The sequence below is a fragment of the Neoarius graeffei genome, chromosome 4, assembly GCF_027579695.1.
Source record: "Neoarius graeffei isolate fNeoGra1 chromosome 4, fNeoGra1.pri, whole genome shotgun sequence".
NCBI classification, from domain to species: Eukaryota; Metazoa; Chordata; class Actinopteri; order Siluriformes; family Ariidae; genus Neoarius; species Neoarius graeffei.
In genome coordinates, this window is record NC_083572.1 from 2,228,721 (window position 1) to 2,255,867 (window position 27,147).

General features: G+C 42.8%; 1 protein-coding gene across 2 annotated transcripts; it reads right to left on the bottom strand.

Annotated features, from left to right (window-relative positions):
* Positions 1–5,901: 5,901 nt before the first annotated feature.
* trim25 (tripartite motif containing 25) lies at positions 5,902–24,904 on the bottom strand. 2 transcript variants are annotated; one of them, XM_060918591.1, is made up of 12 exons: positions 24,805–24,904; positions 23,073–23,711; positions 22,420–22,515; positions 19,003–19,236; positions 18,613–18,781; positions 14,284–14,328; positions 13,482–13,571; positions 13,290–13,334; positions 11,686–11,778; positions 11,086–11,145; positions 10,856–10,992; positions 5,902–10,743 (listed from the first exon to the last, which is right to left on the bottom strand). In XM_060918591.1, the coding sequence occupies exons 2-12, from the start codon at positions 23,694–23,696 to the stop codon at positions 10,348–10,350; spliced, it is 1,989 nt and encodes a 662-aa protein (XP_060774574.1). In that variant the 5' UTR covers positions 23,697–23,711; positions 24,805–24,904; the 3' UTR covers positions 5,902–10,347. The 2 variants fall into 2 exon arrangements, with proteins under 2 accessions (XP_060774574.1, XP_060774575.1); XM_060918592.1 differs by lacking the exon at positions 13,290–13,334.
* Positions 24,905–27,147: the final 2,243 nt, after the last annotated feature.

Consider the following 27,147-nt stretch of genomic DNA (forward strand, 5'->3'; position numbering starts at 1 on the left):
CATTTCCCTGTGTGTGTGTGTGTGTGTGTGTGTGTGAGAGAGAGAGAGAGAGAGAGAGAGAGAGGCTGTTACTTTACAGTTCATCATTTCTGTGTTTAGAACAAAGTCACGTATTTATTATTGAATCTGCAGGGACAGAAATCATCCAGGATTCATTCTGAGTTTATATCGAGTCGTTATTTTGGCAATATTTTATATTGGGGTTGTTGCATTAAAAATCTACGTGACATGAAGACAGATGTTTTGAGAGATTTCATAAGAAAAAGAAGCAGGAGTTTGTGTGAAAGTTCGTTTCTCTCTGAAATGTTGAGAAAACCTGAATGTGAACGATGAAGTAAACAGGATAAACATCATTCCATCAGTTTATATTTCTGAGTTCAGAACATGTATTTACTGAGTGTTATACAGTCAAAACTCTGCTGGGTTCAGATCTCAGTTCTGGAGCGTGATTGGATGAAGCTGAATGCACTCCTGGGTTACTCCTGACTGTCCTAAGATGCCGTGTGAATTTGGTAAATATCTGAAAATGTTCACTTTTATCCCCCAAAAACACAAAGGCTAACCCCTTACCTTTTTTTGGGTGAAAAATTTGACGCTCTCGGATCTTCACCAAATTCGAGCTGCACCTTAGGGAGGTAAAGACTAACACAGGAGTGCACTTAGTTTCATCTGATTATCCTTCAAGGCTGAGGAAGTAGGTATAGTATGTTAGTGTAGTATCCTGGAGTACACACACAGAGACCAGGTCACATGACAGATCACCTTAACGACCCTCTAGGCTGCTAACACCGTTCATACCCGGCCTACGGTGACCCCAACACCTACAAGATGATTGAGAGGGTCAACAACCCATGTGACCTCAACAACTCTCCTTAAGATTGCTTTTGGTCCCCTAGAGCAGTGATTCTCAAACTGTGGTACGCGTACCACTAGTGGTACGCGGGCTCCATTCTAGTGGTACGCCAAAGAATCACTTAATTAAATATAAATACAATTTTAAAAAATAAAATTAAACGTGAAATACTATCCATAATATCCGAATGGATGAAAATATCTTATCAACCGATGACAAGAAAATGAAAGGAGATACAAATTAAGTTAATAATTTTAAAAAGTTTGCAAGTGCTTCTGGGTAGCCATACGTAGCGTATGTACTCATTCCCGCCGGTTCCGCTGACAGACGGTTATCCGACATTGGTAGACTAGGCTGTGATGGGAAAAGGTGGAGGTGGCTTTGCTAATTATGACGAGTACGACAAAATTACTGTCATGGCTTAAATCCGCGAACGGGAGCGTGGATCAGGAGAGAGGGAGAACTGAAGAGGACGTGTGTGAGCCGAGCGCAGATGCTAACGACAGTGGCAAAACCAGCCCCAGAACTGCTAGCAAACGGCAGAAACCAGTGAGGAGGAAGTCTGACGAAAAATACATAAAACTGGGATTCATTTGGAGCGGGACAGAGGAGCTGCCCAGGCCGCAGTGTGTTGTATGTGGGGACGTTCTGAGCAATGAGTCCATGAAACCATCGCATCTCAAACGGCATCTTACAACCAAACACACGGCACTAAAGGACAAACCAATGGATTTTTTTTTTTTACGAAAACGTGATGAACTGAAGCAGTCCAAGTCCACCATTCTGTCCTATGGTACACCCGTAGCCAAAGCACAGGAAGCTTCATATCGTGCCAGCCTCCTGATCGCCAGAGCCGGTAAGCCGCACACAATCGGGGAACTGCTGTGTTTGCCATTAGCCAAGGAGATGACACGTATCATGTGTGGAGAGAAAACTGCCAGAGAGTTAAACTTGGTGCCGCTTTCAAATGACACCGTGTCAAGGAGAATAAACGACATGGCTGACGATGTTAAAAAGACACTGATTGAGCGCATTAAGAACAGTAGATATTTTACCATACAGCTTGATGAGACTACAGATGTTGCAGATTTGGCCAATTTATTTGATTCATTATTTAAGTACAGTGTTTTATTTTCCTATATTTAAACACAGTGTTACTGTTCAAAGTACTGTGTGTAATGTTACAGTGGCCAACAATATTAAATATACTTGTTAAATAAAACCTCCACCTTGTTTTTAATGAATACTTAGGCCTACTACGCTACTGTATTTTAATGTTGGTCATTATGGTGGTACTTGGAGAGCCAAGTATTTTCTGAGGTGGTACTTGGTGAAAAAAGTTTGAGAACCACTGCCCTAGACGATAAACATCTGGAACTCTGCACTAGTCAGACAGAACTGAAGAAACCTTTCGTAGTAAACGACCTACTGTTGGCGTCTGATCAGGGCTGTGTCTCGCTGGTTGTGTTGCTTGACCTTAGTGCAGCATTTGATACCACTGATCATTCCATTCTTCTGGATAGACTAGAAAATGTTGTGGGAGTTAAGGGAACGGCCCTCTCCTGGCTCAGCTCTTATTTAACTGATTATCAGTATGTTGATGTAAATGGTGATATTTCTAGACGTACTGAGGTAAAGTTTGGTGTTCCACAAGGTTCTGTCTTGGGTCCACTGCTTTTTTTCTCTATATATGTTCCCTCTGGGTGATATTATTCGTAAGCATTGTATTAGTTTCCACTGTTATGCTGATGACACACAGTTGTATGTTTCTGCAAAACCTGATGAGAGACACCAGCTTAATAGAATTGAGGAATGTGTAAAGGACATTAGACACTGGATGCTTATTAACTTCCTTCTGCTTAACTCTGACGAGACTGAAGTACTTGTACTCTGACCACATGCAGCTAGAAGTAAGTTTTCTGATTCCACAGTAACTCTGGATGGCCTTTCTGTTTCTTCACGTGCAGCAGTAAAAGACCTCGGAGTGATTATTGACCCCAGTCTTTCATTCGAAACTCACATTGATAACATTACCCGGATAGCTTTCTTTCATCTCAGAAATATTGCTAAGATAAGAAATTTATTGTCACTGCATGACGCAGAAAAACTAGTTCATGCTTTTGTTCCCTCCAGGTTGGATTATTGTAATGCCTTACTGTCTGGATGTTCCAATAAGAGCATAAACAAGCTCCAGTTAGTTCAAAATGCAGCAGCAAGAGTCCTTACTAGAACTAGAAGATTCGACCCCATCACCCCTGTCTTATCCACACTGCATTGGCTCCCAATCAAATTTCGTATTGATTATAAAATACTACTATTGACCTTTTAAAGCACTGAATGGTCTCGCACCACAGTACCTGAGTGAACTTCTGCTCCTCTATGACCCGCCACGCCTACTTAGATCAAAAGGTGCAGGCTATCTGCTGGTACCTCGTATAGTGAAGGCTACATCAGGGGGCGGAGCCTTTTCTTACAAAGCCCCACAGTTATGGAACAGCCTTCCAAGTAGTGTTCGGGAATCAGACACAGTCTCAGTGTTTAAGTCTCGGCTGAAAACATATCTGTTTAGTCAAGCCTTGTGTTAATGGTGTTTATGAGGTAAAGGAGTAGATCTGGAGGATCCTCAGACAGAGTGTTTTGGTAAACTGGGATGTATGGATGCTGTCAGTCCCCACTCGCTTGCTCACTCGAGTTTGTTGACTGTGTAGTGGCTGCTGCTTTACGTCCCGGGGCCCCTCATGCCTGTGTTACCTTCTGGCTCTCCCCTTTTAGTTATGCTGTCATAGTTAGTTGCCGGAGTCCCTGCTTGTACTCAGTGCAATATGTATACTGTTCCTACTTATTCAGGTGACATTGGGCATACCTAACAACCTGTGTTGTTCCCCCCCCCCCCCCCAAAAAAAAAAAAAAATCTGTCCCTCTGAGTTACATATTGGTCCTGGGATTGAGACGCTGAACCTCTTCTGCTCCTTGGACCTGCCTGATCCATCCTGGTGCCCTGTGTCTGATTGGAGTGTCATTGCATCACTCATGTGGAGGGCGCCCCACGTGGACAGTTGGGGGTTGTGCCTGGAGGACGCTCTGGACTCTTGCAGTGGTGCTTTTGTGGCTGGGGACGGCAGTTGACTTGCTGACTTTGGGACTGCGGTTGTTGTGAATGGTTTTGCGCTCGGGTTTCCGGCGGTGGGGGGTTTATAGCATCAACGAAGCTGACTTTATGTTAGGACTGTTAATGTCATAGTCATGTAGTCTGTTGTCGCCCAAATGAGGATGGGCTCCCTTTTGAGTCTGGTTCCTCTCAAGGTTTCTTCCTCATGTCGTCTGAGGGAGTTTTTCCTTGCCACCATTGCCACAGGCTTCATCATTGGGGATAGATTAGGGATAAAATTAGCTCATGTTTTAAGTCGTTCAAATTCTGTAAAGCTGCTTTGTGATAAATGTTTATTGTTAAACGCGCTATACAAATAAACTTGATTTGACTTTCGGATAAGAGATGAAACATCTTCAAGAATTTCAGGTAAGTCCAGTTGCTTTCTTTAGCACCTACGCTTTACAGTGTAGTGTAGTACAGTATGGTGTGGGAGATAAAATGGCTGTAGTTACTTTAGGCACATTTCCATCCAAGCTCATGTAGTGCATATGTAGTTTGTGTGATAGCGACCCGATCTCAGTTCTGGAGCGTGATTGGATGAAGCTGAATGCACTCCTGGGTTACTCCTGACTGTCCTAAGACGCCGTGTGAATTTGGTAAATATCTGAAAATGTTCACTTTTATCCCCCAAAAACACAAAGGCTAACCCCTTACCTTTTTTTGGGTGAAAAATTTGATGCTCTCGGATCTTCACCAAATTCGAGCTGCACCTTAGGGAGGTAAAGACTAACACAGGAGTGCACTTAGCCTTGAAGGATAATCAGATGAAACTGAGATGGAATATTGTGTAATATCGCACAGTACAGAATCCCAGAACGTAGCGGCATGTAGGAGAGCTCGGTACAGGAGATAAAACGCGTACAGTAAAGACATGGTGTAATATTTATAGAAGCAGCTTTGGGAGCAAAAGGTTGCTGGTTTGATTCCCTGGAGCAGCAGGAATGTAGTGACCAGCAGAAGTGCCCTTGACCTCCCCCAGGCTGCTCTGGGACTGCTGTACATCTGTGAAATGCCTGTACAGTGTAGTGCACAGCTTACTACAGTAGACCGTTCCAGTGTAGTGTATCATCATCACTCGGTACAGTAGATGTGTGTGTAAAAACAATACACAGTTTAGTGTAGTATAATCTAGCTTAAAGTAGGGAAATGTAGCAGAGATTAATATAGTATGGGAGATAAAATAGTTGTAATGCAGTACAGTAGATTATAAAGGGCCGTAGTGGGATCATACAGTTTGGCCCCATCACACTCCGGAGCTGAGAGCCGACTGCTGGAAACGTTTATGTACAGAGTTAACTTCTAGAACAGTTCTCATATTACAGAGAAACCACGAAGCAGAAACTCCTGCGTCCTGAACGTGTCTGATGGCGTTATGTTACAGGTTTACATCTAGTAAGTAAATTTAATTTATAAAAGCACATTTAAAATAGTTTTCACTGACCAAAGTGCTGTACATAGGGTAGCTAAGAAATCAGAGGTAAAATGGACAAACGAACACAAAAAGAAAAGATGCATTAATAGCTACAACAAAAATACACATTACAAACACAGACTGACAGCTAGACAAAGAGGCCAGAATTATACGAACAACAACATTGAAAAACACCCACTACAAAAAGAACTAGGGAATGGGCAGCTAAGACGGCGCAAAAGCCAGTGAGTAGAGGTGAGTTTTGAGCCTGGATTTAAAGGAGGCTGACTTTTATAAAGCACTGACGCTGGAACTCGTGCTGCTGCTGCTACAGAAACGATAACGTATTAGAACGAGACAAGCGCATTCATATAAACCTGTGATGTGCAGCTGCGTCAGAGCTGCTGTTCTAGAAAATTAATCAACATCTTGATTGTACACATGGATAAGTCACCACACACACACATTTACAAAACAGACAGTGAACACAGTTTAATGTATTTATTACAGACTCAATGTAATGATTGTTATATAAATGAGTATAATTCACATTTAACAAAAGCAGTGTGTCCTGATTAACTGGATCAATTACACCAGGAAAAAAAAAAAAATATTTATCATGAATTCATCTACCGCACAGAAATCGTACTTCATGGGAAAAAAAAAAAAAATCCAAAGACAACATTATTTCGTCATCATGAGAATTTCAGAAGTGAAGGTCGACCCGAGACTGGAAGATTTCTGCATCTTTCCCACACCCTTGTGTTATGTAGAATTGTAATATATTAATACACTGCACACACTTTAACTACAATATACTGCACATATAGTTATATAGGGATAAAATGAGACCAAACACCTCAAAAGGAACTAAAGGTCATAAAATATTAAGCATCAAACCCACAAGAGCCAACAAAGCCACGTTCATTAATCGAGTCTGCCCGGGTTCTGCTTCTGAACAGCATCAGTAGACGAGATTCTTCTCCAGTTTCTCTCATCACAGACTGTTTGGAGCTGATCCTGGATCAGTAAGAAAAGGCTCCACAGTTTGCGTGCTCATCAGAGGCTGTCCTAAACGGAATTATCAGCCGTGTCTGACGCGAGCTCTCGGTGAAATCGGAGCACATATGAACGCAAAATTCATACAGTCCTCAGCGGGTGTCCGAGCGTTTTCTAAAGTTGTACCGGACATTTTGAAAGCTTTGAATCTTAACAGCTCATTAATCACAAGCTAGTCAGATAGAAACTTTAAATTTTAAACGCCTTCAACGTGACAAAACAGCCTTAAAGATGTGTTCGTCTACAATGGAGCGTTTATAAATCAGGCATGTCCCGATAATCAGTAATCCTGCTTTCCATTCCACAAGATATGATAAAAATATGGAATCACAATTAGGCATGTAACGATATATTGTGCGACGATAACTCACAATACAAATTTATGATGTGAATTGAAATAAAAAAAAAAATGAATTATGAGTACCAGGCTGAGATATAAGAATCTTAGTTTTTCCAAGCTGTTTAGACAGCAGAGAGTGCACATAACATACAATAGCGGGAAGATGAGCGACTTCACCATAAGTGGAAGTAACACAGCTATACCGTGTACAAAGTATAACAAGAAATCAGAGCTCTCTTGCTCTTTTTTTACAGACTGCTGAAAGATGAAGAAAAGAGAAGCAAATGGAGGAAGTACAAACGTTTACAGAAGTTCATGCATAAAAGGAATTCATTTATTCCTTTTATTAAAAATGAAAGTCATGTTTTAGTTAATAGGTGATTATATTTTACTCAAACATTTACAACTGTGGGGAAATTATTGTTGGTTATTAAGAAAATGAAACAGGTTTTTATTTAACAAAAGGAATAAGTTGATAAAGAATAGGAAAACAAATGACGCATTTTTGGTAATAAAATTCTCCATTTATTTTTATTAATTTTTTTTCTTTAAAAATATCATGGGAAAATCGTATCGGGAATTTGATGAACCGTTACATGCCTAATCACAATGCTCGACGAGGTTTCTACAAAGCACGATGTCAATGCAAAAATGCAGTCATGTTACATTAATAAAAAAAAAAAAGTTGTTTATAGCTGCTATAAAGTGTTACCTCCCACTCCATATATGGACCGTTCCAGCACACAAACGCTCCAATCTCAGCTTTGGGGTGTGAAAGGACAAAAGTAAGTGCACGCCTGTGTTCGTGTTTACTCCTCTCTAATACACAGTCTGATTTTGGTGAAGACGGGAGAACAAATTCACAGCATCTGCTCAGGAGGTCAAAATTAACACAAGAGCACAGCTGGTTTATTCCCATCACACTCCATGGATCGAGTTGGAGCAGCTATAAACAGCTGTTCCAGTTCCAGTCCAACTGGGATCTAGATCCTTAGAAATAAAGGTTCCCTTGATAGTGAGGGGTTCTTGTCCATCACACAGAAAACCTATAAAGTTTCTAAAGGTTCTAAGAACAGAATTTTTTTTTATTTTACAGATTTTAAAACTTTACTCAGTTGACAGAACCGAGCTAAATCTTCTCTCCCTTCTTTACTCCATTCCACCTCTCCACTTTAAGAGTCACTGGATAATGAAGGGTTCTTAGCTTCCTAAAAAGGTTGTTCTTTCCATGTTTTAAAGCTCTACATGACACTGGAAATCATTCCCTCAGAAACAAAATGGTTCTCAAGAGTTACTGGTTTCCTGAAAGTGCTTCAAACTGGAGCCCTTTCTAAAAGGAAACTCTACATACATAGAACCATCCAAGGTTTCTCCAGAGGGTTTCCTTTATGGACTGGAAAAAAGAAAACTCCTGAAATTTCATTATTTTACACGACACGCATGGCACCGACTCACCTATTCCAGCTGGAACCCTGTCTTGTGTTCTCAGGTTTTACATGAAACCATCAAGGGGTTCGACAACTGAAAGACCTTTAAGGCTTTGAAATCTTCTAAGAGTGAACTCGGAAAAAAGCGTCCTAAAGAGAAATCCTTACGGGATCCCTCAGATCCATGTAGGGTAAAATCAGTCCTGTTTAGAAGTCAGCGTATGAAAGTGAAAAAATAAAACAAACTGTACGTATTTCTTGAGGAAAAAACAAATTCCATACTTCACTTTAGCAGATTATATTTGGGAAATCTAATGACACTGATTTTATTGATATTATTATTATTAATGAAAACTGAACATGCCTGTTTGTGCTCCATTTTAAACTGTGACGTCACTCTCGAGTCCAGGAATGTAATGTCCTTCCTGGGGTGTGGCACGTCGTGTGTGTGTGTGTGTGTGTGTGTGTGAGAGAAATAAAGCACCCATACGTTCAAGGCAATAAAATGCCAACAGGGTGCCAACTTTCACACCATGTAAAGTAAGACATGTAAAGTAAGATGTTCATGTCCCACAGCTGTTCCATGATCACGGTCACCGAGCTGGTTATTGATTTTTCTGCTCTCGAGCACGCAAGCTGTGGACTTCGCCCTGGTTTGTCTACTGGCAGTAAAACTTGTTTGTGAAGTGGAGGGTGAAGCTTAAACCTCAATGAACAAACAAGAGCTGATCATCAGCGAGGAACAGCAGGCAGGCAGGCAGGCGATTGATAAAAATATCAGTTAATATCGTCTTAAACCTGTAGTGTTGTATCTCATCCAAAAGTTACAAACCCAAGCTGATTTATCCTGCGTTCACGCTAGAATGTGACAAGTCACTCATATCCCTTGTAGTTTGTCTCTAGTGGGCGTGGCCTTCCTTACAGGATGAGATCTGGATCAACCAACAGCGATCTCTGCTACTTCCTTCTAAGGGTTTTCAGGACACCTCGACACACATTTAACGACAGGCGTTTACTGTATGACAGAATTTCTGCAGCGGTTTAAACAGTAAATCAGAACTAAAAGTTCTGAGTATGGAACTGAAGAAACGTCGAACCGCAAGAAGTTTGTATTTGCTGCTTGTTTAACGCGTTCTCCGATTTATTTAGAACCGAGAAAATGCTCGCTGTCACCTGTTGCAGATGAACGTAGAAAATTGCACGTAGCCAGCATGAACGTCAGGTGAACTGCGATCTTGCTCTGCAATTCACAGCTCCTTGCGAGTTAAAAGGTTCTGACTGCAAAGTTGAATTCTGGGTAAAACGTTCCATTTCTGTTGCTAATGCTGTTGGAGTTTTGAGATGTTGTGCTGCAGCACACACACACACACACACACAGTATCCTGTGTCTAAATGTTTTGCCGAGATAAAAAGCATCCCACGTTTTACAATTCCAGACATCACTGAAGCAAGCAAGCAAGAATAGGTCACATCACATGACCACTGTGGGGCGTGTCTGAGCGGGCTCGGCTCTCCTACCAGCTAAAAGCCAGCGGAAAAGAGAAAGAAAGCCCGTCTAGTGAGTGCAACTACAAGATAGAGTAAGGTTAGAGGACGGGTCGTTTTACTGGATAGATAATGAAATCATTCTAGCTAGCGCTTAGCTACCTTAGAATCAATCTTAGCGTGCACGGGCTTCTTGGCGACGGCGTCACCGTCTTGGTTATGCTAATTAGTTAAAGCTTCCTGTTTACCTCAAGAGGGAGGAAAACTGCCAAAATGGAGAAGAAAAAAAATGACCCTCAGGAGATCAAAATGATCACATCCCGTTCGTCTGCATGATTGTTCGTGCAAGACAGAGGAAAACGCCACGTGCAATAAAAACATTTGAAAGTTTCAGATGCAGTCAGCACCTTTAACTTCAGCCACCGCATTAAACGAAACATCAGTAACGTCCTACAATCACCAGAGAGTGTTTCGATTGTTATGAGAAAAATCTTTTTAAACCTTTTTTTTTTCCAGGAATACATTGCGAGTTATTTTAGAGCAAATTTGCCGAACACTATATTTTTAACGTTATTTACACCCGTATACCGCCGCCCACCACCACACGGTTATAAAGCGCTGTTAATTACTCAGTTTGCAAAGGGTAATGGCCGACCCGCTGGAGAAGATCCAGAAAGCTGGATACACGGCCTCAGAGAAAGGAAAGACGAAGGTGTGCAAGGGGTACGCGCGGTCCTGCACGTTGTAGAAGGTGGCGGTACCGTTATTGCAGTCGAGTAAGACGCCGACGCGCTTCGGGTTCGGGTTGGCCAGCACGGTCTCGCCGCTGTTATGCCACGCCGAAAGCTTGACGTTAAACCACTCGATGCACCAGGACTGCGCGTTACGGCCCAGGCGGCTAGACGGACCTTTCCGATCGATGGAGGCGTACGCCAGACCCAAACCACAGAAGTTACTGCTGCTCAGTTTGACCTCCCAGTAATGGCAGCCGCGAGAAAAGCTCTGATGACAGAGCACCTGCGAGAAAGAAACAGGAAGTGATGCGTATAAAGCATGCGTTACGGATATTTGGTCTAATAACCTGACCATTTGTTAAATATGTAATAATTGTGAGGTCACTGTTTAATACCTGCGAGCACACGGTGAAGCGAGGCGGGATGTCTGGATATGCAGACGGCTCGTCTGATACAGATGCCTTGGTGTTGTGCTCAGAGAGCACCACTCGTTTATGCGCCGTCCTGATGTCAAAGGTCAGCGTGGCAGCATCTGGACACACAGTTTAGTTCATACACATCTGTATCCAATCAGAACTAAAGCAAACCCGGGTGGATTATTATTATTTTACTGTGAGTCACTCACACTTCAGCAGGTCACTTCTGGTCGCAGCGTTGATGGTTGCTGAACTCATATCAACCGGAACTGACGAGACAGAGACAAGAAACATCGTTATCAAAAATTATACATCCAAATAAATAACTCAGCAAAAAAAAAAAAAGGCAGAAGTTAATGACACGGTGCACGTTAGTGCTTTGTACCAGTGCATCTCACACAGTCACATGACTAATCACATGGCTAAAGAAGAGTAACCTTCAGTCTTTCCAGTACAATTCTGGAAAAGAAACTCATACACTCAAGACTTGGAGTGACTTTCTAAACATATTTAACAATTAATTGTTAATTCAGGCATTTTTTTTTAAGCAGATTATCCTTCGTGAAACTTTAACGTAGATTCAGAACCACAGCACTGTAGTGCACGAGGATTTCCATCTGGAGCTGCTGCTACCCGTTACACGTGTCGTCAGGTCTTCGTTTGGGTTCTTTGTATCTAGTGCATAACGCACAATTTGAGGCCTCGGGGTTTTTTCTGTAAATGTACAGTAGTGTGCCGTTTCCTCGGTTCTCCGTTTGTCTGTGATCTGATATATGAACTGCACAGAACATGAGCATTCCTGTTCCTACCTGCGATAAAAGGTCTTTTAGTCAGATTATCCAGATTGTCCATGCTCTTGGATAACGCTGGATTCATTCCTTTATTAGAACCTTTATTAGCTCCTGGACAGAAAAAAGAACTATGAGACACAAACGCATGGACATGACGCTTTCATGAGCTCATTACCTACCAACCAATCAACCGATTTTTTTTATAAAATCATTTTTTCTTTCTTTATGCATTTGCTAACTTAAATGTAATTCAGCCAAATGGCTGCAATGTTCTATCTAATCAATGAACCAACCAACGCACTTCCTTCTGTCCCCCTTATTATGCTCCTCCTTGTTTTCATTGAGTCTTTCTTTCTATTACTCTCTTTTTTCTTAAATGGTACTAATACTTTCTTTTTTCCTTCTTTCATTTTGTTCCTTCTTTCTTTCCATGGATGTGAACCTCAAGTCATCAGGAGTCCAAACACTGTTACTGGAGCCCTCATTCATTCATACTCTTTTTCCAATTCAATTTTATTTGTATAGCGCTTGTAACAATAAAAACTGTCACAAAGCAGCTTTACAGAAATAAAATATTCCCAATATAAACTTTACACATGAATTTATAAAATGTACACTACCGTTCAAAAGTTTGGGGTCACTTTGAAATGTCCTTATTTTTGAAAGAAAAGCGCTGTTCTTTTCACTTTAAACTAATCAGAAATCCACTCTATCCATTGCTAATGTGGTAAATGACTATTCTAGCTGCAAATGTCTGGTTTTTGGTGCAATATCTCCATAGGTGTATAGAGGCCCATTTCCAGCAACTCTCACTCCAGTGTTCTAATGGTACAATGTGTTTGCTCATTGCCTCAGAAGGCTAATGGATGATTAGAAAACCCTTGTACAATCATGTTAGCACAGCTGAAAACAGTTGAGCTCTTTAGAGAAGCTATAAAACTGACCTTCCTTTGAGCAGATTGAGTTTCTGGAGCATCACATTTGTGGGGTCGATTAAATGCTCAAAATGGCCAGAAAAATGTCTCGACTATATTTTCTAATCATTTTACAACTTATGGTGGGAAATAAAAGTGTGACTTTTCATGGAAAACACAAAATTGTCTGGGTGACCCCAAACTTTTGAACGGTAGTGTATCCCTAATGAGCATGCAAGAAGGTGATGCTTTTTGTGTTGCTACTTCTTTCTCTCTTTTCTTGTTTTTGTTTCTTCCCTTATTTCCTTCTGTTCTTTTTTTCCTTCCTTCTTTCTCAATTCCTATTCTCACCTTCTTTCGTTGGATGTGAAACTCCGTCCTAACGCCTGAAAATGTATCATTTTGCTAAAATTTAAACATCTCCTGCTTATAATTAAATAAACAGTGATGGTGATTAAAAGCAAGATCTGAATGACGAGAAACCATTTTGCTGATAGAGGAGTTTTTTCCAATCAAGGTTTCTGATTTATTGTGATTTTGGAATCATGCTGAAACTTTCTGCAGAGAGGTGCACCACCAGGGGGCGCTATAACAAAGCAGTGCAGCTCTAAAATACACCAACAAACAAGGATAGGAACTTTTACAATTCTGTGCTTTTGAAAAGAAAAACAAACTGTATCCGAGTTTGTTTCTCCTGCTTGGACTTACGTTCTGCTTTGTGATCTTTGTGATCTCGGTTCTCCTTTTTATCCCCTTTAAAACACAGACATTAAATGGTCTGAACAACACACTGCAGAAAGTTTTGCTCTGTAGGATGATTGTATTTAAAGGAAGCCTGAACAATGTAGGAATTCTTCACGCCAGGAAGTGAATGTGTAGGAATTATCCTTCATATCTTACTAGGCTGAGATTTTTTTCTCGCTCCTCCAGGAGCGCCTTTGGGCTGTGATCCAGAGCTCGGGGTTCCTGAAGCTTCACCTAGGGTAGAACCTTGAATGGGGTGTGGATAAAAACAAATATATCATAAATGTGGCATTTTATTTGCATGCTGGTATATGGTGATGAGAAAATTAGAAAAAAAAAAAAAAATCAGAGACAAACCATTCTGCGTCGGGGTGTTCGGCTCGAAATTCTCATGTGCCCTTTGAAGCTCCGCCCACTCACATTTTAAAATCATTTGCAGAATATGAAAACGTTCAGGATATTTGTCGTCTTTACAAATTGGTTTGAGGTCAAACCACTGAGTCGAGTCTGAGCCTTATTACTGATCTAAAACATGTTGAGACGAAAACAATATGGCTGCCACATTCCAATCGATCCTTGAAAGGGCGGAGCTTCATTTACTCTACCCACCTGTATCTCGTGATGTAGCAGATTGATTTGCACAAAATGTAAACGGCTAGCTCAGGAAAAGACGTCTAGGATGACGTGAGCGTGGTTACTGATAGGGGGCGGGGTTAGTTTTGATAAATTTATTGCAGTAATCACACAGTCAGTACATTTCCTGTGACATGGCCAGCCAATTAGCTTTCAGCACTGAGCTACCGTCACAAAACCCAAATCTCTTATGTAATGTTCTGTTTACTTTAGATAGAACTGGCCACTAAAGGCGCTATTTGTGACCGGTGCTTGGACCCCGCAGATCGCTGTTTGTAGCTATGTTTATTATAATACTGTGATTATTATTTACTGTAACACTCACCTGGTTCCTTCAGGTTTGGCTGATTAACTGAAGCTCCACCGGCACCTAAAGCACAAAACACACACTTTGGTCCATTTTAAGATAAACCACACCCCTGAAATATTTGGTAAAAGGTGCACTAGACAGGATTGAGAGAGATTTTATTAGCAGAAATGGAACAGAGTAGTCATAATTATGTTCTGTTACACCACCATGTTTCTACAGAAGCCCAGAACAGACAAACCTCGATAGAATGCATTTCTGCTACAAAAGAAGATAAAAGCAGAAAGTGCTGGATTATGATTTTTAGAACCCGAATTTTGACAAACAGAGGACCATGATTATTATTTGGCGCAAGAAAACGCAAAGGAGAGTGAGATAAGCTCATCAAATAAACAAAAGCATTAAGCAAAATGAGATCAGGACAGGCTGCGTAAATACCGCGCTCAGTTGTGTTGATAAGAAAGAAAGCACAACTTTATTCATCACACACTTGTGAAATTTCCTGTCTGCATTTAACCCATCTGAAGCAGTGAACACACACACACACACCCAGAGCAGTGGGCAGCCATGCTAACAGCACCCAGGGAGCAGTTGGGAGTTCAGTGCCTCACTCAAGGGCACCTCAGCCCAAGGCCGCCCATATTAACCTAACCTGCATGTCTTTGGACTGTGGGGGAAACCGGAGCACCCGGAGGAAACCCACGCGGACACGGGGAGAACATGCAAACTCCGCACAGAAAGGCCCTCGCCGGCCACAGGGCTCGAACCCAGAACCTTCTTGCTGTGAGGCGACAGCGCTAACCACTACACCACCGTGCCGCCCAAACAGATATTGTTTATATCTGTTACACCGTTACGTCTCTTCACTGCCTTTGGAGGGCTTCGGCTTTCCCCTGCTCTTCTTTTGTAATTGCTGCTCTTCCTCAGGTAGCTTCCCTTCCTTATCTGACCCTGACTTCAACCGGTTCTAGATTATAGGTGTGTAACAATTCACCCAATTCATGGTTCAATATCACAATATTTTACTTTCCTATTCTTTATCACCTTAAATATTCATCTCATCTCATTATCTGTAGCCGCTTTATCCTTCTACAGGGTCGCAGGCAAGCTGGATCCTATCCCAGCTGACTACGGGTGAAAGGCGGGGTTCACCCTGGACAAGTCGCCAGGTCATCACAGGGCTGACACATAGACACAGACAACCATTCACACTCACATTCACACCTACGCTTAATTTAGAGTCACCAGTTAACCTAACCTGCATGTCTTTGGACTGTGGGGGAAACCGGAGCACCCGGAGGAAACCCACGCGGACACGGGGAGAACATGCAAACTCCACACAGAAAGGCCCTCGCCGGCCCCGGGGCTCGAACCCAGGACCTTCTTGCTGTGAGGCGACAGCGCTAACCACTACACCACCGTGCCGCCACCTTAAATATTCCTTTTGTTAAATAAAAAAAAAAAAGGTTTCATTTTCTTAATAACCAACAATAATTATTTACCCACACGTGTAAAGGTTGGAGTAAAATATAATCGCCTGTTAACTAAACTGTTTCCTTTATTAAAAATGAAAAGTTAATAATAAATATCCCTTTTCTTAATAAACTTTTATGAACATTTGTTCTGCCTCCATTTGCTTCTCTTTTCTTTATCTTTCAGCAGTCTGTAATGAGAGCGAGCGAGAGAGAGAGAGGAAGCTCTGATTTCTTGTTAAATCTATTTGTACAATCATACAGTAGCTCTTTCACACTTTAGATCTGTTTAATGTGTGTGTTTTCACAGCATTAGAGCTGTGTTACTTCTGCATACAGTGAAGTCACGTGTATTTCAGCTACTGTACGTTATGTGCGTCCTCTGCTGTCTGAGCAACACAATCACATCCAGGAAAACCTAAGATTACACAGCCTGATAATCATCACCAATCATTTTTTATTTCATTGACTCACAGTCATAAATTTGTATCGCAATTGATCCTCGCACGATACATCGTTACACGCCTAGTAGATGACAACATTTTAGAAGTAACTGGAATACATTCTAATAAATGCTTGGTAAATCCTACGTAGTGCGCCTCTGAAGAAAAACGGTTCGAGTCGCATCACCTCCGATCAGCTCAGTGTTCAATAATGTGAATTACGGAGGAGAGAAACCTACAGCGAGATCATCAGGATCAGCCGTGTTTATGCTAGTCTGACCAGCTTTACGGCAGATTTCACCAAATCAGATTTTTATCCTTTTTTTTTTCTGTTTGGAACTCGTGTCGCCTTCATCAGGACCCGGCTTTTCAAAATCCGTAAAGCATTTCAATAGCAGAGCTCAACGCATGCACTCACACAACCAGGGCAGGAATTTCACGAGGGCCCTGTCAATTTAGCCTTGTGCCCTTGGAAAAAAATATCTGCCGTAAGGCCACAGTGGCCTTGATGCCCTGCGGTTTTGTAGTCTGCCTCGTGACTGCCAATAGGCTTTAACATCACCTGCGTCTACTGAGAAAAAAAAATACGTTGTCTTTTGATGACATTCTGGATTCTTATTGGGCAACTCATTAATGGTGGATCGGACTCGAGCCTGGCGTGAACCGCTCCGATGCGCTATGACGACACCAATCTATCACCAGCCAACCAGGAGACTTAATCAAACGCATCCCCCGCCCACTCGTGTCCGCGTCTGAGACGTTGAATTTTCACAGAAGGAGGGAAGAAGTTGACTGAGGTAAGACTGTGTGATAAATTAACGAACGAATAAGAGAGGAATTTCAACATATAGGGCTTAAGTTTGTTACCGTTAAATAAGCATTGCTTGTACAGTAACATTGTCGTTACAACATTGACCCACTTTTAACATGCCGAGTACCGACTGTAGCTGCTAACAAATGCTAATTAGCTTGCTGTCAAGTTTTTCCTTTGTCGAGCTTTAAACGTAAGGTAGGGCTGCGTACCTAAACGTAACATCAGGTACAGGTACTGGTACGGAGGTTTAGGTACAGGCCTGGACTGGTACCTGAACAATTTGACAAATTAACATGTGTTCTTCTGAACTTCTTCAATAAATGACAGAAACGTTAATAAACTGTTGACAACTTGTCAGCATCTTTATTCAAAGAAAACTGAACATAACTAGGTTTCCTACCTCACTTCTCAGTCACCCTCTCAGTTAACTTGGGACAAAAAGTCATAAGTTGTCTCACAGCGAGAAGTGACTACACTAGAGTACTACAGACTACGCGCAGTCCGCGGCCTTTAACTTGCGCGGCAAAATTACACAAAGCAACAAAGGCCACCAATGCCAGCAAAGGAAAAAATGGCTGCCCTGCTTTTGAGTCTTTTTGACCAATCAGAACGCTGGATCAGCCAAGCTCTCGCAATGTCTCGTGAGACTGTGGCGAGAGGCTCTCAAATCAAAGATGGCTCCGATTTCAAGTTTCAACGCGGCATTTTACGTCTTTTCCAGTGCTAAATTTTCGTCTTGGTTGTAGGATTTACGCATCTTCAGTCACAAAATAAGCAGATACTTGGTGTAAATGTATAATCGGTACAGTACCGGTACTTCATGGTCCGGTATTTTGGACCTGTACCGAATCGATTTTCACGGTACACAGTACCGGTACGCAGCCCTAGCGTAAGGTCATGGATGCTCCTACTGCTTGTTCCTGCCGTAATACGATACGTGATATGTGCTGTTGTCTGTTCATAGCCACTTTTTTAAATTTATGCAGTTAGCATTGTTTGTTACTAGTATTGTACGTTTCTTTTTGCTGTTTAACCGAAGTGTAACTGCTGCCATCTTGACGAGATCACCATCGCAAGAGATTTTCCCTCATTGTTTTTGGAGTCATTACAACATTAACATTTTCATATACATGCTCGTATATGTTCCATTTACAGTCAAACATCTTGATGAACTCCAGGCTCAATTTTGATGAATCAAAAATCTGTGTAGTAGTACAGTCTGAAGATGCTCTCGCACATTCGGTGTCAATTGAACAAAAATGATGGGAGGATATAGGTTTAATAAGTTTTACAGTTTTTGAAGTGAGTGATGGATTGATATGTTTAGATGTGTTGAACATTTTCTTATCTTCAGACATAATAGTGTAGGAGACGTTTCTTTACTTGCTTGATAGCTTCGACTGAGACTCCAATCTTCCCCAGAAGAGTCATTAGTCCTTAAATTAAATTCATTATAGACGTGAACTCATAATCATTGTTTTATTTTATGTCCTCGGTGCCCTGGCTTTTGGCCTTCGTGCCCTCAAAAAATTGACAGCACAAAAGGCCAAGTGGCCCCGCCCCTAAAATGACGGAATTCCAGGCCTGATACACAACAATACAAAGACCAAACACACACCTGGTTTGAGGAAGGAAATCCTGTTCTCCACGGGCTCACGCAGAATTTTATGAATCTGCTCCTTCAGGTTAACGATGTTGCTGTGATATGCGATGGTGCGCTTGGAGTCCAGGTTGATTCGCGGTGAGTAAGGGTCAAAGTTCACCACAGACGGCATTTCAACAGACGCCTGCATCAGAGAGGAGCAATCATAATTCAAAAACATTGCTTCTCTCATCATCCAGTTGATTCAGGTTCACGGCTCTGCTTGTGCTTCAGACAGGAACGAGCCGCCGCGTCTCCCGGACGTTCCCGTCTTTGATATCACTCGCATCATTAAACACAAAACAAGGCAAAAATGCAAACGCGTACTGACGTTGTGCACTTTACACATCTGCACACGGTGCTCACCTGTAAGAAATCCAGAGAGTGGGATTTGGCCAGCAGGTTGTTGATCTCAGCTCTGGTGGAGCTCATCTTCTCGATGTTCTGGCTGAATTTCTTTATGAGGGTGTTGAGCTTGCTGTTGCCGGTCTCCAGGTCTTTCTCCACAGCGTCTATGGCCTCTTGCTCGTCCTTCAGCAGCAGCTCACGGATCTGCTGATACTCCGCCTCCAGAGCGCGTTTACGCATCACCGCCATTTCCTGCAGGAGAATGCCAGCATGGGTCAGCGTCCAGAAAACACACGCAGCTTCGCTCTGGATGCTTCTTAAATCACAAACAATTTGTAGATCACAAACAAACAGTGTGATCACCTATATACAAAAAAACCCTAAGCCCCGCCCATCCTTGGTTACTGTTGCTACCTCAGACAACCTGAGCCGAGCAGATCAACTGTGAAGATCTGAATTGCAAGTGTGAATTAAAATTTCTAATTAACGAACGCTAGACACTACAGGTGACTATAGTAATTTTTAAAAAATACATAATTTATATGACAATCTTTAAAATGTACAAATATTCTTATATTGGAGGTTTTTTTTTTAAATTACACGTCCCCAGACAAATCTGCAACCTTGACAAAACCAAAAATCTGTTTCCTTTAAGAATTAAAATATTTATTTGACTGTAAAGAAGACTAACATAACAGGGTTTTTTTTGGAAAGCTTTCTATAATTTAATTATTCAACTGTAATTAATGAAATTGGAATGAAATCATCATAATTGGATGAACACCACCTGGAAACGATGACGAGCTGAGACTAGGGTGACCACCTGCTCATAAGCCCAAGGGGGGGCAAGGGGTATGTTTTTGAGGGACAGTGTGGGACGCCGCCCCCACTGCGCCGCGCCGGCCGCTGGAAGACTCACAGATAGTGGTTTACCCATTTCTAGCACATACTACCTTACATGGTATATCAATAATACCCTATTCTGCTGTTATTGATGATGTATGGTCATGAACAGGCCACCAAATGTGTTTTTTTTTTTAAATAAAACATAATATTTTGACCATTCAATGACTTGACAGACACATTTTCACTTATGATTTACTGAAGCTACTCATCTCATCTCATTATCTGTAGCCGCTTTATCCTTCTACAGGGTCGCAGGCAAGCTGGATCCTATCCCAGCTGACTACGGGCGAAAGGCGGGGTTCACCCTGGACAAGTCGCCAGGTCATCACAGGGCTGACACATAGACACAGACAACCATTCACACTCACATTCACACCTACGCTCAATTTAGAGTCACCAGTTAACCTAACCTGCATGTCTTTGGACTGTGGGGGAAACCGGAGCACCCGGAGGAAACCCACGCGGACACGGGGAGAACATGCAAACTCCGCACAGAAAGGCCCTCGCCGGCCACGGGGCTCGAACCCAGACCTTCTTGCTGTGAGGCGACAGCGCTAACCACTACACCACCGTGCCGCCCTGAAGCTACTCAATTTTATTTATTTTCCATTACAATTCATTCACTTTAAATCAATCATAATATAATATTGAGTCTGAGGCTTTGCAGTGCATCAGAACAGCAGGAATAGTGACAAGTCTCCATTTAGTTTTCAGTGGATTAACAGGAATTGTAGTGGCTCAGCACCACAGAAACAGTAAAAAAAAAAGTCTCTTAACTCACAACCGCAGTCACTTTGTCAGCTAGAGAGTCGTTTTTAGGTCGGAGGAAAGACGTTTCTTTCTGTTGCACACGTTTCTTGTGAGTCTCCGCGAGCCTGTGTCGTTTCACATCGTATTCCCCGCCATGTCCGACTGAGAAAGATGTTTTGCAAAGGTCACAAAAAGCCCTCTCGGTATCCCCCTCAACCCCTTTCAGCCACAAATATTCATTTCCCCACTCTTTCCTGTACATACACCTTCTCTTTTTAACTGGAGGTGGCGGTGCCTCACCTGCCATCTCCCTTTCTCCATTTTTTAATATGAAAGCAATGCATGCGTTTCACCTGCGTCCCTCGTCACTGTCTGTGCACGTGAGTGCGGTGTCATGGCAACAACAAAAAGTTGACAACAACCAGTCAGTTGTGAGGGGTGTGTGGTTTTGTTCTACAGTCTATAGTGGCGACGGTGGTGTGCTGAAATGTCAAGTAATATTCGTTTGGCTGCCTGGGTGGCCCGGGGAGAGCGACATCCCCCTCAGCAAGCATCGATTATGCGGGACACGTTCTGAATTTGCGGGACGCATAAATTCGGCTTCAAATGCTGTACGCGCTATGCGGGACAGGTGGTCACCCTAGCTGAGACATAACCTGAGATGTAAACAGCATATTTGAGGAAATGAGATTTTCAGGGATATATATGACATGACGTGAGGGTGAAGTGGGCGGAGCTTAAAGCCTATTTCGAAGTTGCTAGGTTTCAGATAACGCAGAGGATAAGAACAAAAAAAAAAAATATATGCGAAATACATTTTTCTGACGAGTTGAGATGTTTTTATTATTACAGTTTAAGAGATGATGCATTTCTGGTGTCGGCTCGTGACTACAACAATAGCGTCAAGAGTAAATCTTGTCCTTAGTTACCGTTGCTCAGCTGTGATTGGTCAGTCAGTGTTTAGCAGAAGGAATCAGTTAAGGAATGGATTAGATCTCGTTCCTCCTGTTTTTCTCACTCCTGGATACCTCGAAATTTCATCACACTGCATCATCAACTGCTCTCTGTGCAAAAGTCTTAGCCCACCTATTTTTTTTCCCCCCATACAAACTTTCATGTTATAGATTTCTATTTTATGACTTCTACATCGAGTCAAAACATGACAAAAACATTTTAGAGTTCCAAATGCTCAGATTTTTTTTTCCAGCACAAAATTAAATGTTAAAGGAAAGGGGGACAAAAAAAAAAAAAGTCTGTAATATATCCGAGCAGCATATTCCATAAGAGAGCACTTTTCAGATTAAAAAAGAAAACATAATGAAGGCTACTGGTGCAAAATTTTGGTGTAAAATGAAGAAGTGAGTGTGACAGTCAAAGTGTCCAGAAGAACCGCAGCTGGTTCTGTAAGATGCTCAGGAAAACCTACAGATCATTTCCACATAAAACTGACCTCACTGGACCTCAGACGGATAAAAAACTTTTTAAAGCAAAGGGTCGTCTCACACCAAATACTGACTTTATTTCATTTATTATGGCTCACTGATTACTGTTCTAGTATTTTAAGTAGAAACACTGCATTTCATTATTTTTTAAGGCATTTTTGGTTGACAGCATTCCTTTACATGTGACTAAGACTTTACACATCTCTCGCTCTCTCACACACATTATTAAGAAGATAAGTTTTACATTAACTTTGCTTATCAAAACAGGGAACACCCACTAATAACACACCACTGACGCAAGAGTGAGTAAACAATGTTTTTTTCCTCTCTCTCTCACCTTGAGCTTCGCTTGCTGCTCCCTCATCTGCGTTATGACCAGCTGGTTCTTCTCCGTTTTCCTTTCCAGAATGTTCAGCTTGTCTTGCAGCTCAGACTGATCAAAGCAACAACAGATCAACAACATTCACACAACACCCCTACAGAGTCACATCCACGTACCGTGAGTTCAAGTCGAACTCCACCCTGCGACTTAGCAAATCTGTCTGTACCGAAGTGTTTAGTGCTAATTCATCGGTTGGTGCTGTGTTCTGATTATTCCTGTGACAGGTCAGCGAGTGTGTGCTGCTCTGACGTCACAGAGGGGCGCTGTGTTCATGTTAGTGCAGTTATCCGTGGTGTTGAGGACAAAATCTCGTATTAATAAGAAACCCGGCGTGGAATTAGTGCGGACTTCGTCGTGAAAGCTTGTACAGATGAAGAGGTGAAACAGCTGGACAGACTAAAGTGCCGCTGCATCACTCTCTCTTTAGAAAGCGATGACACAAGGGCTAAATCTCACCACAGCACTCTCAGCATTGTGGGTAATATTATAGGAAATGTCAGAAATTCATCACAAAATAAAGTTTGGATGTTTCTGAAGTTTGCGTTTTATGGTGTATACAAATCGATCAGGGTGGAGTTTTAAGATTTATTTAAAATGTGACACAGCACCTCTATCTTCATGCGCTGTTCGTTGGGGGTGGAGAATCCACACTCCTTGTGACTCTGCTGCAAACAGCTGCTGCAGATGCTCCTCTCATGGCGTGCGCAGTAGAATTCCATCAGTTTCCCGTGATCAGGACACAGCCGCTCAGCGAGGTCGGAAAGCGGCTCGCAGAGCTCGTGGGCACGGAACAGAGGGTTCTCCTGGTGAGGGCGGACATGCTCTGTGCAGAATGACGTGATGCATGTCAGACATGTTTTCACCGCCTTGGCCTCGTTGCACATGTCGCACATGATGGGCTTGGGCTCAGGGCGTGATGTGCGCGACACACCACCAGCACCGAAGCTGGCGTCCATCCCTCCTTCTGACCCTGCTCCAGCTTTGGCCCTGAAGGTGTCGACCACTGCGCTGAGCACCGTGTTCTTCTTCAGATCTGGCTTGGTGAGGTAGTGAGCGCGGCAGTGTGGGCAGTAATAGGAGCTCGCGCTGTTCCACGTCTCCTCCAGACACCTGCGGCAGAAGCTGTGACCGCAGTTCAGACTCACCGGCTCATCGAAAGGGCACAAGCAGATGCTGCAGGTCAGATCGTCTTCAAGGCTCAGCAGAGCCACAGAGTCGGTCACTTCTGCCATGATGGAGAACGTCACCTGCAGCAGAAGCGCAGAAATTAAACTTCAGTGAGAAGCTGAGACTTAAACTGCAATAAAAAAAAGGAACCAGTTAGTGGTTAGCACTGTCGCCTCACAGCAAGAAGGTCCGGGTTCGAGCCCCGTGGCCGGCGAGGGCCTTTCTGTGCGGAGTTTGCATGTTCTCCCCGTGTCCGCGTGGGTTTCCTCCGGGTGCTCCGGTTTCCCCCACAGTCCAAAGACATGCAGGTTAGGTTAACTGGTGACTCTAAATTGAGCGTAGGTGTGAATGTGAGTGTGAATGGTTGTCTGTGTCTATGTGTCAGCCCTGTGATGACCTGGCGACTTGTCCAGGGTGAACCCCGCCTTTCGCCCGTAGTCAGCTGGGATAGGCTCCAGCTCGCCTGCGACCCTGTAGAAGGATAAAGCGGCTACAGATGATGAGATGAGATGAGATGAGCAGGTAAACACATCACACACACAACATTCTCAGAACAAATGGAGACAGCAGTGTTCACGGTGATCCACGGAAACATCTTCCAGGAATATTTTGTATGTTATTGAATAAAAACTGAGTTAATTTGACATAATGAGGTGAAACCCAACTGTTTTGGTTTTAACTGTTACTCTGAAATAAACAACTTGATTGAAACCACCTCCAATATTTCACCATTTTAGCTGCAGTAATTATGAGGAACCCTGAGTTTGTGCTTTAAAGCTTCTTTAGATCAGATTTGACCAAAAATCTGCCATGATGTTCTTTTAGTGCCATTAATGTGTAAATAACCCTCTGACAAACAAACAAACAAACAAACACGGACTCCTCATTAAACTCATATATACACACTATAACCCCATATAATCACCTGATAACACAATAAACAATGTTTAGAAAGAAAACAGATTAAAAACAGATTAAAAACAGGTGAATGTGTGTAAAAGTGTGTAAATAAGGAGTCGCTTCATTTCCGAGTTCAAACAGAAACTGAAGGAACCGAGGCGATTGACTGAATCATTTCTCCTCAAATTAACCTCAACATTCATTCAAACACTTATTAACAAACCAAGACTAAAATATTAGGTTTAAAACCACTAAATGTTTAGATTTACTCACAGGTTGCTGAGCAGCAGCTTCTCTCCCAGCTCTGAACTTCACCGAGGCGCTTCAGGTTTCGTTTCCTCACACAGACCCACTTACCGTAAATACGCGTGACGTGCGCACACACAATCCTCCAAAGCCGTAAGCACTCTACAAATGGAGCAGCGAATAAAAATCTTGTTTTGCAGAAAATCTCATCTCATCTTCTTCTTCAGGATATAATGGCGGATTGTACACCATCCGGTGTATTACCGCCACCTACAGGATAATTAAGTCCACTACTAGTCCATCAGTCTCTTAGATTCTGGCGTAAAGGCCAGAAGATTTTAAAAATCTAACTAGACTGGATGCAACTTTAGAATCCTTCAGTTGAAGCAGAACAGGGAGGGAAACAGTAAACTGGGATGTATGGATGCTGTCAGTCCCCACTCGAGTTTGTTGACGGTGTAGTGGCTGCTGCTTTATGTCCCGGGGCTCCCTCATGCCTGTGTTACCTTCTGGCTCTCCCCTTTTAGTTATGCTGTCATAGTTAGTTGCCGGAGTCCCTGCTTGTACTCGGTGCAATATGTATACTGCTCCTACTTATTCAGGTGACATTGGGCATACCTAACAACCTGTGTTTTCTTTCCCTCCCCTCCCCCACCCCAAATCTGTCCCTCTGAGTTACATGGAGTCAACAGGAAATCTTTTGGTGGAGAGGGTGGAGACCTCGCCTGGCTATCGTAGCCTGCAGGGAATCAGCCGTCAGACATTCTGTCTCATGTCCCAGACCCGGTGAAATGTAACTGAATTGTCTTGGCCAGCCCTAAGGGTCCCATCTGCATCTCATCATTGCTGAGGAGTGTGCTCCCATCACCCAATCAAGCATCCAGCCAGAGCAGGTCATGATATATTTTTTACCATATTAACATGCCATTGTTGTGTGTTATGCCTGATGTAAAGACTCTCGTCTCTGCGAGCCTACCACACAGATTTAATACTTGTCATTTTTAGGGCATACCTAACAACCTGTGTTTTCTTTCTCTCCCCCCCCCCCCCCCCCCCCCCCCCCCCATCTGTCCCTCTGAGTTACATGTTGATCCTGGGATTGAGATGCTGGCCTCTTCTGCCCCTCGGACCTGCTTGATCCATCCTGGTGCCCTGTGTCTGGTCGGAGTTTTATCGCACCGCTCCTGTGAAGGACGGCCCCATGAGGACAGTTGAGGGTTATACCTGTTAAAACTGTTAATATTATAGTCAGGCTGTCTGTTGTTGCCCAAATGAGGATGGGTTCCCTTTTGAGTCTGGTTCCTCTCGAGGTTTCTTCCTCATGTCGTCTGAGGGAGTTTTTCCTTGCCACCGTCGCCACAGGCTTGCTCATTGGGGATAGATTAGGGATAAAATTAGCTCATATTTTAAGTCGTTCAAATTCTGTAAAGCTGCTTTGCGACAATGTTAATTGTTAAAAGCGCTGTACAAATAAACTTGATTTGATTTGATTTGATTTGATTTGATTTGATTTGATTTGATTTGAAACAGTAGTAACACCCAAGCCGGACAAGTCATTAAAAAATGTACATCTAAACTCACAATATTGCACACACTCTAATAAAACATGAGAAACTGTCTCAGGAACTCTGCACACTTCGCATAATCCGTCTCTGTGTTTATGAATCAGATGTAACGTAGAGTTTAGGGCGCAATGTCCCAATCTGAGACGGGTCAGCACCACTTGTTGGGACCTGACTCCTGATAGAGTGCAATGTGCATTTACTGAAGGCTGGATTGAATACAAGTGTCTCCCCTTTAAATCCTTGTCCCATTGAGCTTGCCATGTCTGGAACACTTTTTCCATAAGCTGGCTCCTCAACTCAGTCCTTCCTGGACTAACTGGCAACGTAACCACATCATTATTTAAATATTCTTTTGCCAGTTGGTCAACTACCTCATTCCCCTTTACTGTATACCTATATGGGCAGGAACCCACAAAAATGATACCTCACAACCTCTCCTATGTAGGTTGTTCAGCAGCATAAGAATATCAGTAATTAAATCGGGACGAGTATTGGAAGTGTACACTTTAAGACAATGTAGGAGTCTCATCTCATCTCATTATCTGTAGCCGCTTTATCCTGTTCTACAGGGTCGCAGGCGAGCTGGATCCTATCCCAGCTGACTACGGGCGAAAGGCGGGGTTCACCCTGGACAAGTCGCCAGGTCATCACAGGGCTGACACATAGACACAGACAACCATTCACACTCACATTCACACCTACGCTCAATTTAGAGTCACCAGTTAACCTAACCTGCATGTCTTTGGACTGTGGGGGAAACCGGAGCACCCGGAGGAAACCCACGCGGACACGGGGAGAACATGCA